The sequence below is a fragment of the Natator depressus genome, chromosome 1 (assembly GCF_965152275.1).
Source record: "Natator depressus isolate rNatDep1 chromosome 1, rNatDep2.hap1, whole genome shotgun sequence".
Lineage (NCBI taxonomy): Eukaryota > Metazoa > Chordata > Testudines > Cheloniidae > Natator > Natator depressus.
The window spans coordinates 291,421,896-291,437,439 of NC_134234.1; the positions used below are offsets into that span (position 1 = coordinate 291,421,896).

General features: G+C 43.7%; 1 protein-coding gene across 3 annotated transcripts in view; it reads left to right on the plus strand.

The window, feature by feature from the left end:
* SCAF11 (SR-related CTD associated factor 11) overlaps positions 1-4,293 on the plus strand; it is a 66,632-nt gene extending 62,339 nt beyond the window's left edge. For 2 of the 3 annotated variants that reach the window (XM_074942166.1, XM_074942167.1), the window contains exons 14-16: positions 206-424; positions 916-1,035; positions 1,385-4,293. In XM_074942166.1, the coding sequence (XP_074798267.1) occupies positions 206-424; positions 916-1,035; positions 1,385-1,519 (474 nt within the window). In that variant the 3' untranslated portion in view covers positions 1,520-4,293. The remainder of the gene's footprint in view (positions 1-205; positions 425-915; positions 1,036-1,384) is intronic. The other variant, XM_074942168.1, reaches the window with a different exon arrangement.
* Positions 4,294-15,544: the final 11,251 nt, after the last annotated feature.

Here is a 15,544-nt window from a genome sequence, read left to right on the forward strand (position 1 = left end):
CATTAACTGTTTTTGTTCTTATGTGTGTTAATGTTTATATAAAAGTGGCTGACTGCTATAGCAACAGCTGATGTAGAAATTAGCTGCTAAACCCAAGTACCTGTGGTATTCGTGCATTTATTACGCTTGCTGAGAGTTCTAGAAAGTAACAGTTATTGAATATCTGAAGAATAATGTATTAACTGCTGGTAACTTTTTAAAACAGGGTATTCCTAGTGCTCCTCATGTAAGTAATAACATGAGTGCACCACTCTTGCCTGCTCCAACAGCAGTCCTGGGAAATGTGGGAACAGTTCAGGGACCAAGTTCTGGTAATGCAACATCATCAAGTCACATCAAAACCTCTAATGCTGCTGTAAAATTTGCAGAAGGCAAAGTAAGTGTTACGGTGGAGGCCAGCGCAGATAGCTCGAAGAAAGACCAGGCAAGTTCAGAGTTGAGAGCAATATATATAATTCTACAGTGTTAAAAATTAGAGAACAGATGTGTCGACCTCCTTTTTAATGTATGGGATACTTATTGCTGTCATCCTTAAACTTCCATGGAAACTGTATAACTACAAGAAACTAGCAAATTAACTTAATTTTTTATCTAATAAAATATTAATACTTTTAGAGCTGCACTTCTGTAAGTACTTTAAAATATTTTAAAGTGTAATTAATTAGTAGGGCCACATTCTGCTCCAGATAGGTATGTGTGGTTCTCATTGACACCTGTTGAAGCTGGTTGTGTGTTCAAATATTAGAGCAGAACTTTGGCCCTGGTTCCGACAGCATTAGTTTAAGAGAAACTTTCAGTCTGCAAAGCCTTTCTTACTTTGATTGTTAGAATTAACTTGAAATAATCTTTTCATGTTTTAAAAAAAAAAAATTTCACACATACTTACCTAAAAATCAGGTCTTTTTCTTTTGACAGAAATTATTAATTCAAGAAAAAGCAGCACAAGAGGTAAAACTGGCTATTAAACCTTTCTACCAGAATAAAGATATTACCAAGGAGGAGTATAAAGAGATTGTGCGGAAAGCAGTAGATAAAGTAAGTTGTATACAGGAATGACTTTTTAATAGTCTAAAAATTATACATACATTAATATTTTAATTGATTCTGCCCTCCTCCCACCCCCCAGCAATATTGGAAAAAGGGTGATGAGTTGAGGGTGCTCAGCACCTTGCAACATCAGGTACATTTGTTCATTCCATAGACAAAAAATTATAACAGTGGCGAGTAGGTAGATCTTGCCTTATTAAATTAATAAAACAGCCTTCCTGATTTAAGTTTTGCCCATCTTGGTGAAAGTAAGCATTATTTATCTGTGAGTGACTCTTTACTGACAGCTGTGAAGCATTGACAATGGTGTGTGTGATACATATGTTTCCTGTTGTAGGTTTGTCATAGCAAGAGTGGAGAAGTCAATTCTGCAAAAGTGGCGAATCTAGTGAAAGCATATGTAGACAAATACAAACATTCACGGAAGAAAAATCCAGAGGAAGCAGTCTCTGCTGAAAGAAAGAGAGAGTAAAATGAAAAAGAACTGAAAACATGATCAAGATTAATCTGCAAAGTGCAATTTCAACATGAACCATTAACTGAAGATTATACAATTGATTGGAATCTGGTTTTGATAAAATTATTTTTCAATGTAGTATATGTTTTGTTCTAAATAAATATAGATCTAACTGCAACTTCTTTATCCCTTTTCAAAAAATGATGCTTAAAAGAAAATAAAAGGTGTAAAGGAGGGTGGGTACTAGCAGATGTACAGCATTTTGACTTGAATAATGAAGTGCGTAAAATTAGAAACTTCTGAGTACATTGCTTTTGGAACAGGTATGTACAGTACATGTAATCAGTCAGGTTAAAGATATTAAAGTAAGATTTTTCTCTTTGATTTCCCCTAATTATAATAAAGATAATGTATTCCCCTGACAAATATTTCTAGTGTTAACTGGACAGATTGATTGCAGGGGTCAGTGTGTGTATATATATTAAAAAAAAAAAAAAAAACACATGGCTATGTCTGAACAGAAGAACTGTTCAGATACACACAAAAGAAAAATTAAACATAAACAGTAAGATTCAGTGTCCAATAGCATGGGCGCTGTAATTCTATTGTAACACCAAATAAAGGTTATGCTGCTTGTTTTTGTTTTGTGACTTTTGTTTTAAGATGTTGGGACGAATCTGCTTAATTCTTATGGAAATTAACTGAAGGCTTCATTCAGTTCCAAGAGGTATGGTTCAAGCAACCACAGTACGTATCTAATTCTTCCCTCATCTGGTAAAAGGACCTAGGAAATTATCACTCTGTAGGGTTGGATATTCAGGAATATAAGCACTGGGTTTCTATAACTCTTCAACTATAGTGAACAAGACGGACTTCTGTATTAAGTCATACTAGGGTCTCTAATGACCAGAGGTTGCCAGTTGTGCCAGTTTTAGTTGTGAGGTATTTTATTAACATGAACTATCGTTTTCAAGGGAATACAGCATAGACCACTGAACTTGTCACTAAAACTGCACACAGGTATCCTAGGTGGCATACAAAATGTAGTCACATATGGTAGCTTTCATATTTCCCAAAACACTTTGCAATAAAGAGTTAGGTACAGATAGTCCGGTCATTCTAAAGGTAAATGTGGGAGCCATTAAGTGTGTTACCGGAATGCTTGCAATGTTGATTAGAACCTGCTTTAAACTGAGAGGGTATGTTTGCCAGGACCTTGAGATTTTTACCGGCTCTATGGAAAGAGCACCTATTCAGCTCCTTCTGACTTTCATCGGGACAGTGACTAGGGGTGCGGTAGACAGGACCTTGCTTTCCTTTTCCTTTTGAAGGGCAGCATTAACAAATGCAGTGTGAGTCCCTCAGTACTGCACTCTGGTGATACTGTTGTTTGTGAGCCCAGGACCTTTGTGCTCCAACTAAAGGTCTCAACAGTGTGAATGTGCCATGCTGACACTTAGTCCCTGCAATGTGGTGTAATTTACCTTCTGGCATGTTACCATCCACATAGCCGTCTTTGATAGGGGACTTTCAAATGCTTGTCCATTCCCTTCCATGAGATGAAAGATAAAATAAGGGATATAGACGTGTGTAACTAAATGCTGTCACAAAACAGTTGATCACTTGTTTTTAACTTTCTGCAGACTTACTGAAGCATTTGACTTGCTATATTTATTTTTGTGTGCCTAAATCAAAATCTTATGTAAATTGGAGACTGATGGTATAATACATTTTCTACAATCAAGCCATGTTTTAGATCTTTCAAAAATGATTCAGTTTTAGACAGTTGTAGCAATTTGTATGAACTCTCAATCTATTTTAAGCTAAAATTGGTTAGCACTTTTTGACAAATCTTGTAGCAAATTGCTATGTCTATCCTGGTTAATCACGCCATGCGTACTTACTTTTATTGCATTTTCCTCCTCTGGTGAATTTTTGGAGTTTAATGATTTTTATATCTTTTTACTCTATACAGTTGAGCCTCACTATAATGCTCCTTTTAGGAAATAGGTAATTGTCCTTTTGAAGGGAAGTAGGAGGTGAAGAGCTGGAGGGATGGTTGCTTTCAACATGTTGTGGGCGGGAAGGGAGGATTTGTTAATTTTTGTTTCCACAGCTCCTGTCTGGAAGACAAGATGCCACTTACTACCACATTCTTATTGGGGCAGTGATTATTATAGTGATGCTCCACTGTATTTCAAATCCTAATGAAGAGTATCTGGTAGATTAGAATGTGATCAGTAAACCTTATTTTTTACAACTGAGATATTTAAGAATTTATCAGAAAATATGCAGTCCATTAAAATGGATGTGTTTAAATTAAAAATGCATTGCCTTAATACATAGACTATCCTATATTTTTCCAGAAAAATCAGCAAGGTCTACTTTAATATGACTGCATGAGAAGGCATGTGCTTTAACTTTGTGAACACCTTTTTGTTAAACGACTAGTATTAAAGCTGTGTTCCTGTTGATATTTATTGAAACTCTGTGTTAACCCCTAGTTGTTGGGATTTCCCAACATGCACTAATGCAAAATACAAAGTGGCAGCAGGAGCTCTGGGCCCAGTTGATGCTGAGAAGGTTGAGAAGACAAATTCATCTTTTCTAAATTGCCTTGAGAAAATTTATTAAATTGTTACACATTTTGTGAATTTAGGCAAATCACAAGGAGTTTCCCCACACTCCTTCAAATGGTTTCACTGTGCATGCTGCTTGAATGTCTCATCCTAAAGATGTATCTTCAGGAGCACAGTGGCTGGGTAAAGTCTATGCTGTGGTGTTTAAGGCTGGAGTGCTGTCTACTGAAATAATATTCTAAAAATAGTTTTATGTAGTGCATAATCTTTTCTAATAAATTCTTTTGACTAAACTTCAAGTAATGTGTCTTTGGTCTTAAACTGTACTGGCTCAGAAGGTTTCATTTAAATGGCTAAATCTCCCACCACAGTCTGTCACAGGAGAGTTCTGAAATGAATTGCTGTTTTGTAGGCATATAAAACTAAATAGAAATTATGCTGCTGTGTTTGCCTTCTCTGTAATCCCTAACTCTCTCCAGTTAGGATGGTTTTTTTTCTGTAAAGCTGTACTTAATTGTGCTTTATAATGATTAGGTAAATGAGCCGTTGTGTTTAACTTTTGGGAGACATGCACAAGTGGTGAAGTGTTTTTGCCCAGAGTCTAACTATAAAAAGAAGGTTTCACACCTTTCAGGTTACGTTCTGGGAAAGGGTGTGTTTAAGTACAGAGGAGTCTAAAGGGTCATCTTTGTGCCCAGAGGGGCCCCGCAGCTGGACAGTAGGTTCCAGCTCTTAGAAGGGTGTGTTAGACTGCAGGTCTGCATGCTGAGTTGTGTGCCTACGACCCCCAAGATTGAGGTAGTGGGTGGACTCCCTTAGGGAACCAGAGGCTTGATTTCCCCTCACAGCGGTCTGGTAGGTGGCCAGCAAGGGGCACCTGACCCATTAAAACTACAAACCTGCCGTGTCTGTATAAGAGGTGAAATCTTGACTCAGGAGTTTTTACATTTACTTTAGCAAGGCCAGGTTTCACTCTACTACTTTTTGATACTTTTTCTAGTGTAAAAGTGGCCTTGGTAGGGGGCAGTTTAGCAGAGGTACTTTCAAATGAGGGCACTGTAGGAGGGCATGCAGTTGCCTTGACTATGTGACCAAGGCTTTACTGTTGAAGAAACCTTAAGCCCTCTGTTTCCTATTCAGGCTTTATTCTGTGGCCTCTCCTGAAGGACTCCATGGACCACAGGTTAAGAGCCACTAATTCTAGCTGAGAAACTGCTAGAAGAGCTGTGTAAGCTACTGCTGCAGGATATGAAGTTACAGTCCATTAGACTTTGACAGGCGACTGTTGTAAATGCAGTGAGTCACACTGGAGCTGTAACGTTAGGAAAAGGGGTGGCCATTCAAGATGATCTATCTAGCTGGAAAGTAGAGGATCCAGGATGGAAAAACGCTCTGAAGTAACTAGGAGAAATATGCACTCCTGTAAAAGAAAAAAAAACCTTAGTCTTCTATTTAAACTAATGAATTTAACCTCAGTATTTTATGTTTTTACAGGAAGCTGTTGTACAGATTAAATATACAGTTAACTAGCCCAAGAGCACACAAGAAAGCCTGTAGCAAAGCTGGAAACAGCCTGACTTTCTGATTCCTAGTTTTGTGCCTTAATTATAACCATTATGCCTCCCCAATGCCAGTCAATCTTTAATATCTAGCTTAGATTCTCCAACTGTAGTTCCAAGAAAATTAAGACAAGGGCCTTGTCTACACAAAGTTGGTTTAATGTGAGTCTGTTTTACCCAGGGCAAACCCTGTGAAAACGTTGAGTAGAAACAGGTTTTAACGACAGCATTGAAACTAAAATAAATGCCTACTTAGAAGATTTCATTGGTTTTAAATCACATCTTTAAAATCTAGTTAAATCAGGCAAATGGCTCTTAATTCAGTAATAAGCTTTGTTTCAAATTGCATCTGAGAGCCTGGTCTAAACTATAAAATTAAGTTGGCATAACTGTGTGGCTCAGGAGTGAAAAATCCACACCACCCGAAATCTGTAGTTAAGACAATCCAACCCCCAGTGTAGACAGTGCTAGGTCAACAAGAATTCTTCCATCACTCTAGCTATCGCCTCTCGAGGAGGTAGATTACCTACATTGTTAGGAAAACCCCACCTGTTGTCGTTGGTAGTGTCTACAATGAAGTGCTACAGTGGAACAAGTATGCTGCTGTAGCATTTAAAGCCCTTAGTTAAACCAGTTTAACTTTCTTGTGTAACGCAATAAGCAGCAGGGTCATGCATCCTCTCTTGGGAATCCAACTGTTCAGTGCAGTGATAGACCCTTTCCACAGCCACCTTTAGTTCCTTTCTGCTGCTGAAATACCAGCTGAGGCCTTTAAAAAGGGAGGAAAGAAGCCTGGATGAGTGTGACTCTGCACAGGCAACATACCTGGGCAAACTCCAATTACAGGTGAGTAAACACTTTTCCCTCATCCAGAGCCATCTTTATGGAGCTCATGTGGAGATGGACCAACAAGAACAACCCCACAGAGGAAAGCCAAGTGCTTGAAGCCTGGTCAACTGCTCTCCTGAAACGGGGTATCCCAACTTGGCTCCCCAATCAAGGGCAGAGTGGAGCAACATGTGACCTGAACTTCAAGTGGCATCTTTACAGATTTAAGGGATGAAAACATTCCTTAAGCCTGCCCTAGAAGCTGCTTTACCCATAGTCCAAGGGATTCTGGTCTGGCACAATAGCCTTTATTACAACTCAGCAACTCCTGAAGCGTTTTCTTGCCTCTTTGATTCAGGGTTCATGTCACAACACTCTGGAGACTTATGCAAAGGATTTCTGCTTGCAGAGAAAGGCTTACATGCACTGAAGGCAATGTTGTCTAGTTCCTCTATAAGAACATGAATATTTTTTTAAAGATTGACCTCTTCATATTTCCTGCCCCTAAGAGTGTAAGGCAAAATTTTTCAGCCACCCTCAGCTCTAGTTTTATACTTGCTCATTTTATGCATGCATATTTTAGTTATGTATACATAAGTGCAGTAATAAGGTGCCTTGTTACTACATTTGGCTGTACAAAAGCTTTTTTGTATAAGCAAATATGTGCATGAATAGGAGAAACATAGAAAGTTTGTTTCACCCTAGCATTATGACACCTGGCAATAAGGGGTAGAGAACCCACCTCATTGGGGTGAACTATGTCAAGGTTCAGGGAGAACAAAGCAGGAACAAATACACAGGCTGAAGAGGCTACTTATCTGTAACTGGAAGTACTTGGACACCTGTGGTCCCTATTTGTATTCCATGTGGGGGTGTGCATGTCTGCCCTGCACCTGAGTCCAGAAGTGTTTCTTAGCAGTGTCTGTTGACCCCAATGTGCCTAGTGTAGCCCTTTGCACTCACAGAAGAGGGTGTAATAGGTCAGGCAGGGCAATGCCTCTCTAGTGTCCTGTTTTTACTGCTGCATCCAGGACTGCACAGAAAAGGGGATGGAGGGCAGGTATTGGAATACAAATAGGGACCAGGCATTTTGAAGAACCGCCAGTTACTGGTAAGTAACCCCCTCTTCATTGTCGAGTGATGGTCTGTATATGTATTCTATATGTGGGTGATTAGCAAGCAAGGGTTAGTGAGAGGATGCAATAGGAAGTGAGGTCTGTGGTACAGTTTAGCTTACAGCAGTGTCCATAGCTGCTACTTGTGCGATGGTGTAGGGGGTCGTGAACATGCGGACGGAACACCAGGTTGCTGCATGACAGATGTCTTGCCACGAGACATCCGTGAGGCAGGCAGAGTGCACTGGCATTCCATCAGGCAGGGGTATTTTGAATTGTGTGTGGCATTCGGGGATGCACCCGGTGACCCATTTGGAGATTCACTGCAGGAAAAGGGCTCAGCCCTCAGATTGGTCGGCAATGGACAAATTAGTTTCTGTGATGCGCAAAAGGAGCAAGTCCTGTGGAGGTAGAATGCCAGTGCACGGCCATCAGTGAGGAAGTGCAGGACCCCGCCTGCATGGGAGACGTGGTTTGGGGCAGAAAACAGGTAGGTGGATGCACTGAGTTAGGAGAAACTACTTTTAGGGTGTAGTAGCAATGACAATTTGTCCTTGTGGAATACAACGTTTTGGGGGAAGGGGGGGCAGAAGGGCGTATCTGTCATGGCTGCCAGTTCACTGACCCATCTAGCTGAGGTAATAGATAATTCTTGGCTACTAAGACTGTCACCTTCATGGAGAGGGAGCATGTTGCCAGTGGCTCAGAGGGTGAAAGAAGATTAAGGTCCAAGAGGCATGTGGGTCTCAGTATTGGCAGGAAGGCATTGAGTAAACCCTTCATGAAATGGATGATGGTAGTGCGTGCCATCCAGAGGTGGGAGAAAGGCACTGAACACTGCCAAGTAGACCCATGAAGAGCTGAGGGCAAGGCCTGACATTTTGAGATTTTGAGAAGGGAGTAGAGGAGATAGGTACAGATATTGTACTCAATGGGTGGTGATGGCAGTGAGCCCGTGGCATGAAGCACCTTCATTTATCATGGTAGCAGGCCCTGGTCGATGCCCTCCTGCTCTGGTTAAGGATATGTCACACTGGGTGGAGCAAGCCATCTACCCTTTAGCCCCATCCAAATACCAGGCTAGGGGTGAAAAGGGCCCAGATTGGGATGCTGGATCTTGCCCTGATCTTGTGTGAGATCTGGCAGTGTTCAGAGGAGGAGCAGTGTGCAGGTGCAGAGCCTGAGCAGATCCATAAGCCAGAATTGACAGGGCCAGAATGGGGCTATGAGTACCACGGTGACTTGATCCCAGTGGATCTTGTGGGGAAAGGCATAGCAGATGTCACTCATCCAGGGGAAGAGGAAAATGTCGCCCTGTGAGTTCTCCGCTATGGCTCCCCTGGAACAATAAAGTGGCAGCTTTTGATTCTTGGGAGTGTGTTACCAGCACACACACACACCCCTAGCATTGAATGGACATGAGCAACACATCTTGAACAACAGTTATGGAAGGTCAGTAACCGTTTTTTCCAAAGGCAGACAGACTTGGAGCAGAGGGAAGGTGACTTAGCACTACCATGCTTGTTGAGGTACACAACTGCTGCAGTGTTGTTGGAGAGCAATGGAACACGGTGGGACTGGATCAGAGGAAAAATTGCCTGGCACATGAAACAGACCACCCACAGTTCTAGCATGTTTATATGCAGCCTGGCTTCCTGGGGTGTCCAGACACCCTGGCCATGTGATGATCTAGATGGGCTCATGAGGGAGGCTTTCATTGTAATGGTGGCCTGTGGGGTGGAAGGGAAGAAGGGGGTGTTGACCACAACAGTGGAAGGATCTGTCCTCCCTCTAAGGGAGGCCAGCACTGTCCAGCCAATGACCGTGGCCTCCACATGGTGTGTGTTGGGGCTGTAGATGGAAAAGAGTCAAAGGTGGAGGCAACACATGCGTAGACATTCTCTCCTTGGACATATAGCAACCTGCGCCTCTGTGGTACTGCATGAGAGAATGGTGGACTGTGGTACATAGCCTGTGACACAAGTCCATGATAATGGTTGTCAATGTTGTGAATTGGTCCACCTGAAGAACAGCCTATGCCACAATGGAGTTGAGCCGTGCTCCAATAAAGTGGATAGTCTCTATCGGTATCAACATAGATTTTTCCTTATTGACAAATACCTACAGATGCCAGGAGAGCGCAAAGGGTGAGGATGGCAGAGTTGAGTCATCTAGAGAGGGGTATACTAAGTAGCTGTGATGGCTCATTTGTGCTGCTACCACGGCAAAGATCTTAATGAAGACTCACGGAGGGTTTCTGCTAGGGGGATGCTGATGCAGGGAGAATGAGAGAAATTCTATGGAGTATCCATGGTGGATGATCTTGCCCCAATTGCGTGCAAATAGGCAAGACAGCCCCCAAAGATGACATTGAAGGTGGCATTGGGGGAAGTTTGCAGGTCCCGACTGGCATGTCAAAACAGGTTTTGGCTGCTGGTGGTAGGGGATTGAGAAGGTGGTTGTGGCAGAAGCAGAGAAGTGTGGGCACTGAGAGCAGTGCCATTTATGTGGGACTGCCTCCTGATGGTAGTATGCTGGGTAAGGCGCGTACGGGTGCGGATGGAACTGCTGCCTCTCTTGTCTGCATCACACGGTGGTGGGTTGTATATACCAAGAGCCCACAATGTGCAGTCCTTCAATGAGTGAAGGGATTAGTTGGTGTTGTCATGGAACAGCTTGTTCTCATCAAAGGAGAGTGTATCTTGGATCTCTCTAGGGAAGCTGGACTGGAGCCACGAGTCCTAGTGCACGACAACCCTGCTCATGAGAGAGCAAGAGCACGTGTCAGCCATATCCACAGCTGCCTGGATGCCCATCTTGGCAACCAAGCACCCCTTGTCTACTAGCGCCTGAAATTGCTGCTGTTGGTGGCAGCTTGTCCTAGAACTCTGCTAGCCTACCGTAGTTATTAAAATCATACTTGCCTAGCAGAGCCTGATAGTTCACAATCTGGAACTGTAATGCCACTGAGGAATATACTTTCCTCCCGAGCAGTGGAGGATGGCTTCATCCACATGCTATGCTGCCCGATCTGGAGGGGTTGACTTCTGCAGGTGCTGGCATGCCTGCTCTTCTGCTGTGTGGATGACAAGAGAATTTAGGTGTGGGGGCACAGGAGGCAGGGGTATGCCACACCACCCGAACTGGTTGGAGGATGGCTTCATTAACAGGTACAGCCACCCTAGAGGGCCCCTGAGATTGGAGAATGTCCAAAAGCTGATGGTGCTGGTTCTGAACCTCCTCCAAGGGAATCCCCAGATCTGCTGCTACCCTCTGAAGCAAGTCCTGATGTTGCCCATGATTGTCCAGTAGAGAAAGTGAGAGGGGAATAAGTGCCTCATCTGGCAGAGAGAAAGAGGCCCTAGGGACCAGTGGAGCTAGAGCCGGATAGTGAACTGGTACCACTTTCTCGAAGGTGCCGCTGGAGAAGCAGGGGATGCACGATCAGATGCATGGCATTGATTGTAAAGGTCCCAGGCTGCCCAGTTCAGACAAGGGGAAGGGATCCATGGATGCGGTGGGCCCCATAAGTAATGGTATCAGACCCTCACTGCTGGATCATAGGCCAGTGGGGACACAAGTCCAAACTGTGGTGTGACATCAGGGAGACCCATGGTTCTGGCTCCAAAACTTCCTCCAATTCCGAAGACAGTTCTGCCACTGAGGGAACTGTCAGTGTGGGAGGGCTGTGGGTCAGCGCTGGAAGGGGCCTAGCTGGCAACAGCAGAAGTTTGTCTTCTGAAGTGGGGACATCTCGGCTGAGCAAGGATTCTGAGAGGAGAGGAGATGGCAGTACAGGAGTATCAGCTCCACTGCTGATGAGAGGCTCTGAGCAGTCAGCAGTCTTTGGTGTACCCATGGAGATGCCAGAGGGCCCCAGCAGCATGAGCAGGGCTAGCTTGTCCAGGAGGCATGGGTGGCGGGTAGGAGGCGGGAGCAGTGGCATGGGCGGTATGTATGCTAGTGAGTGCTCCAGACACATGGATACCATTTGCAGATCCTGTTTGCTCCAAGCTTTACCCTCCAGCCAGGGAAGCTTGGGCACTGGTCTGGCCAGATTCACGCATGACATGTCACCCAGCCTGATCCAAAATGCTGCCCTTGGGAGCAGTCCACTGAGGGGCTCTGCTCTTGTGCCATGAGCGTGTTCCTTCATCTTCTGTACAGCCGGAGCTGGGGCACACGCGGTGCTTGGAGGGGCGCTCACCACTGGGGACGGCCACTGTGCTGGAGGTCCAATGGTCCCGGAACCGAGTGTGCATGTGGTCGCATAGCTTCCTCTCGTGGGAACTTCTGGAGGCAGGGGCCCTGGAATAATTTGTATCGTGGGGGTGCTGAGGGCCATTGAACCAAATTGTAAACCCTGCATGTGATGGAAACCACTTCAAGAGCGGTGTGCGGCAGCACCCCCAGCATTCCTAGTTCCATCACTTACGTCTGGAGGTGGAGCTCCTGAGCTTCCCAGGTTTGGGGCAGGAAGGACTTACAAAGGGAGCAGTGAGCCGCAATATGTGCCTCGCCGAGGCAGTCCAGGCACTCTGGTGCTCATCGCTCACAGAGAATGAGCGCAGACAGGAGACAGTTTTTAAAACCTGGAATCCAGGACATAGTCAGGTGGTGTGTGTGCCGGGGGGGGGGGGGGGGGGGGGGGAAGGAATAGGAAATGGTCCTTAATTGGGGAAAGAACTTCACTACCTAAACTATCTACAACAAACGGACAGTAGTCACTCTCTTAGTGAAAACTAAGAGTGTGAAGAGGCGGGAACAGGAGAAGCGACGACCCACACGACCTATTATACCCTCGGCTACAAGCATGAGGGATGCATTACCCATGTGTGGGTCAATGGCCACGGCTAAGAAACACTTCCGGACTCCGACGCATGGCGCGCATGTGTACCCCAGTATGGAATACAAATAGGGGCCATCACTCAAAGGAGATTTAGTTTTAACGAGGAAAATTAACAAAACTCCTTAGTTGTAATGCTACACAAAAGGGTCCTCAAAAGCCTGTTGCCCGTGTGCACACACAATGTTTTTATTCAGTTTGATCTATTTTTGTATGATGGGTGAGAAGGAAATGTTCCATTTGTTTCTAAAGCAGGTCCAGCCAGGGCTGTGATAATACCACCACTTTGTCATTGTTCCTCCACCCTGACAGTGAAAGAACTAGCTTTAGGCCTGGCTTATGGACATAAGTTACATTGGTGTGATGTTAAACAGGTCTAATTTTATGTGTGGACACTAACAGCAAATTAAACCTGGCTGATAGCAGTCCATCTGGTTTTGCAGGTGCAAGCTAAAATGCTGTAAGTGTCTGAGTACAGAGCAACACTGATTTAACATCACACCTATAGGTAAACTGGTGCAACTTCTGTGTGCAGGGCAGCCCTTACTCCTGATCTATACTACGAAGTTTTGGCAGCATAGCTATGCTGGTTAGGAGTGTGGGGAAAAAAATCACCCCTGCTAGCTGACATAGCGGTGCCAGCAGACCCCCAATTATAAATACAATTATGCCAACAAACAAGTGATTCTGTTGGTATAACCAGGCTTGATCTACAGTTAGAACTGATTCAACATAACTATGTCAGCCAGGGGTGTGAAAAAACCACACCCTTGAGCGTCCTAGCAATACCAACTCAACCCCCAGCTGCTAGCATGGTGACAGAGGAGGACTTCTGGCAAGGTAGCCATCTTTGTTTAGGCGGGTGGTATCTACACCCACAGAAAAGTACTGTCAGTCATCATAGGCTGTGTCTACACTACAAGGAGATGCTGGCGTAGTTCCTGCAATACAGACTGCCAGCCCTAGTGCCATTCGTGGAGGTGGTGTTACTATGCCAGCAGAAGAGCTCCTTCATAGATTCTAAGGCCAGAAGGGACCATCCCATCTAATCTGACTTCCTGTATAACACAGGCCTTAAAATAATTCGTTTTCTTGGCATATGCTGCATCTACACAGGAGGGGCTCTGCAAGTACAGTGTAGAGCAAGACCTAAGTGAAAGCTTATGTTTGCTCCCCATTTGCTCCTTTATCTCTCTGCCATGACCGCTAATTAGCATTAGCTGCAGTGGCAATTTTGTGAAGTAGACACCTGAAACTAGATCCTCGGATGAACTAGACCAAAGCTTTGACACTTCAGTGCTCTCCTGAGCCTAGAGGCCAAACCAGGCCGAGCGCTTAAAGTTAGAGCAACTACGAGACGCCAATGGATTACAGACTTCAAGGGACTGTTGCACCAGTCAATCACAGGATCAGTTTACATTCCTGCTGCATAACATCCCCCAAACCTGGGGCAAAGAGGGTATGGCTCCCCCACCAGAGCTTCAATAGGGCAATGCACTGAATTGGACTGAGACTTATCTTATTCGCTCACTGAGGTCACTGAGCAGCCATAGAACTGTAAACATCTTTCATTCACTACCTGTCTGGGCTACATTTGAATGGTTGCCTAAAGGTGAAATGCTCTATACTTTATCATCACTATTCCAGGCTCCATAAATTGTGCATTTAAGACTGTGGCTTACTTGTCAAAACAAAACATTTCCAAAACTTTTCAGGTTGGTTGTTTTATCGGTTTTTTGGGGCTGAAACTATTTGCCAGATTTTACCCAAATTCTCTCCAGCCCAGGATCAGGAAGGTGCAGATCTGATTTTAAACCAATTTAGCACACCCCTCAGCCTGGGCTGTGAAATCTATGCTAGGGCGCAGAGATGCAGCCCTGCATCTTACCCCTAGCAGCCTTTATTTAGTAGAAAAGCATCATTAGACACCTTGCTAGTACTCCTATGCTTCATTAAGCTTGTCTCATAGTTACTGCACATTGTTTCAGCAGCTGAAATTCTTTGCTACAGATCTAACATCTTTGATGACATCAGACAGAACTGGAATCAAACCAATGAAATGTATTTATTAGGTAGTTAGAGTGATAAAACCTGGTAGAATTTAGTTGCTGGCTTTTGAACAGTTGCTGGAGTTGTTTCTAATGAAACTTTTGACATGGCCACTACTGGAAATGTATTGAGTAGTTAGGTCTGTGGTTAGTTTAACTGCTTCAAAACCAATAATGGCCAGTAAGGACCCAAAAGTGGATCTTACCTGTTACATCACTCATCCCCTTTGGTGTTACAGTAAGGACAGTTGATACGAACTTTTCTATAGTTGCTCCCTTCATGACTTTGTGTTTTTTTTCTTTTAGGAGATGTAATCAAGGAGCAAAGGAGCCTCCTGAAAGTACAGAAACACATTAGAAATTACAGGAGGAAAATACCCCACGAACAGGAAGACCTGTACTGTGGGCTGCATGGGGGAATTGTTTGGCCCCAAAACATACACCCATGATGATGCAAAGACTTACTCATGTGTCTAATTTTACACATGCTGAGAGATCCCATTCTCTTCACTGGGACTACTCAGAATATTAAGCATATGTGTAAATTTATGCAGGATCAGGGCCTCAGCGACTTACAAGTGGTAAGTATGAACAACCTCCATTAAATTCAGGCCCCTACTCCATAAATTCTTAAAGGATGAGACCAATGTGAGCAAAGCCTACTTCTAAAAATGTTGCTGATTTATTTCAAAAGCTAAATCTTGGGCTTAATGACACATCACATAACTGTAAAGCAAACAAATGTTGACTGCAGAGCTATGTAAATCTTTAGATGCTCACCCATTGACACAAACCAACATAGTTATGCTATAGCTGATGGTAGGTGGGATGAGTTGTTAATATACATTGCAATGCTGACATAAATCAGAGACCTTAACAACATGCATATGAATAAGATGCAGTAAACCGGACAGCTGATTTCAATAAATAAAACATATTTACTGGAGGAAAAATGTTTTAACATCAGAAATGGAATTTACTATGTTACTATCCTGGGGTTAAACATTTAAACTAGAACTAATGATAAAAAAACAAAAAACAGCTCAATTGCAGAGTAACCATAGG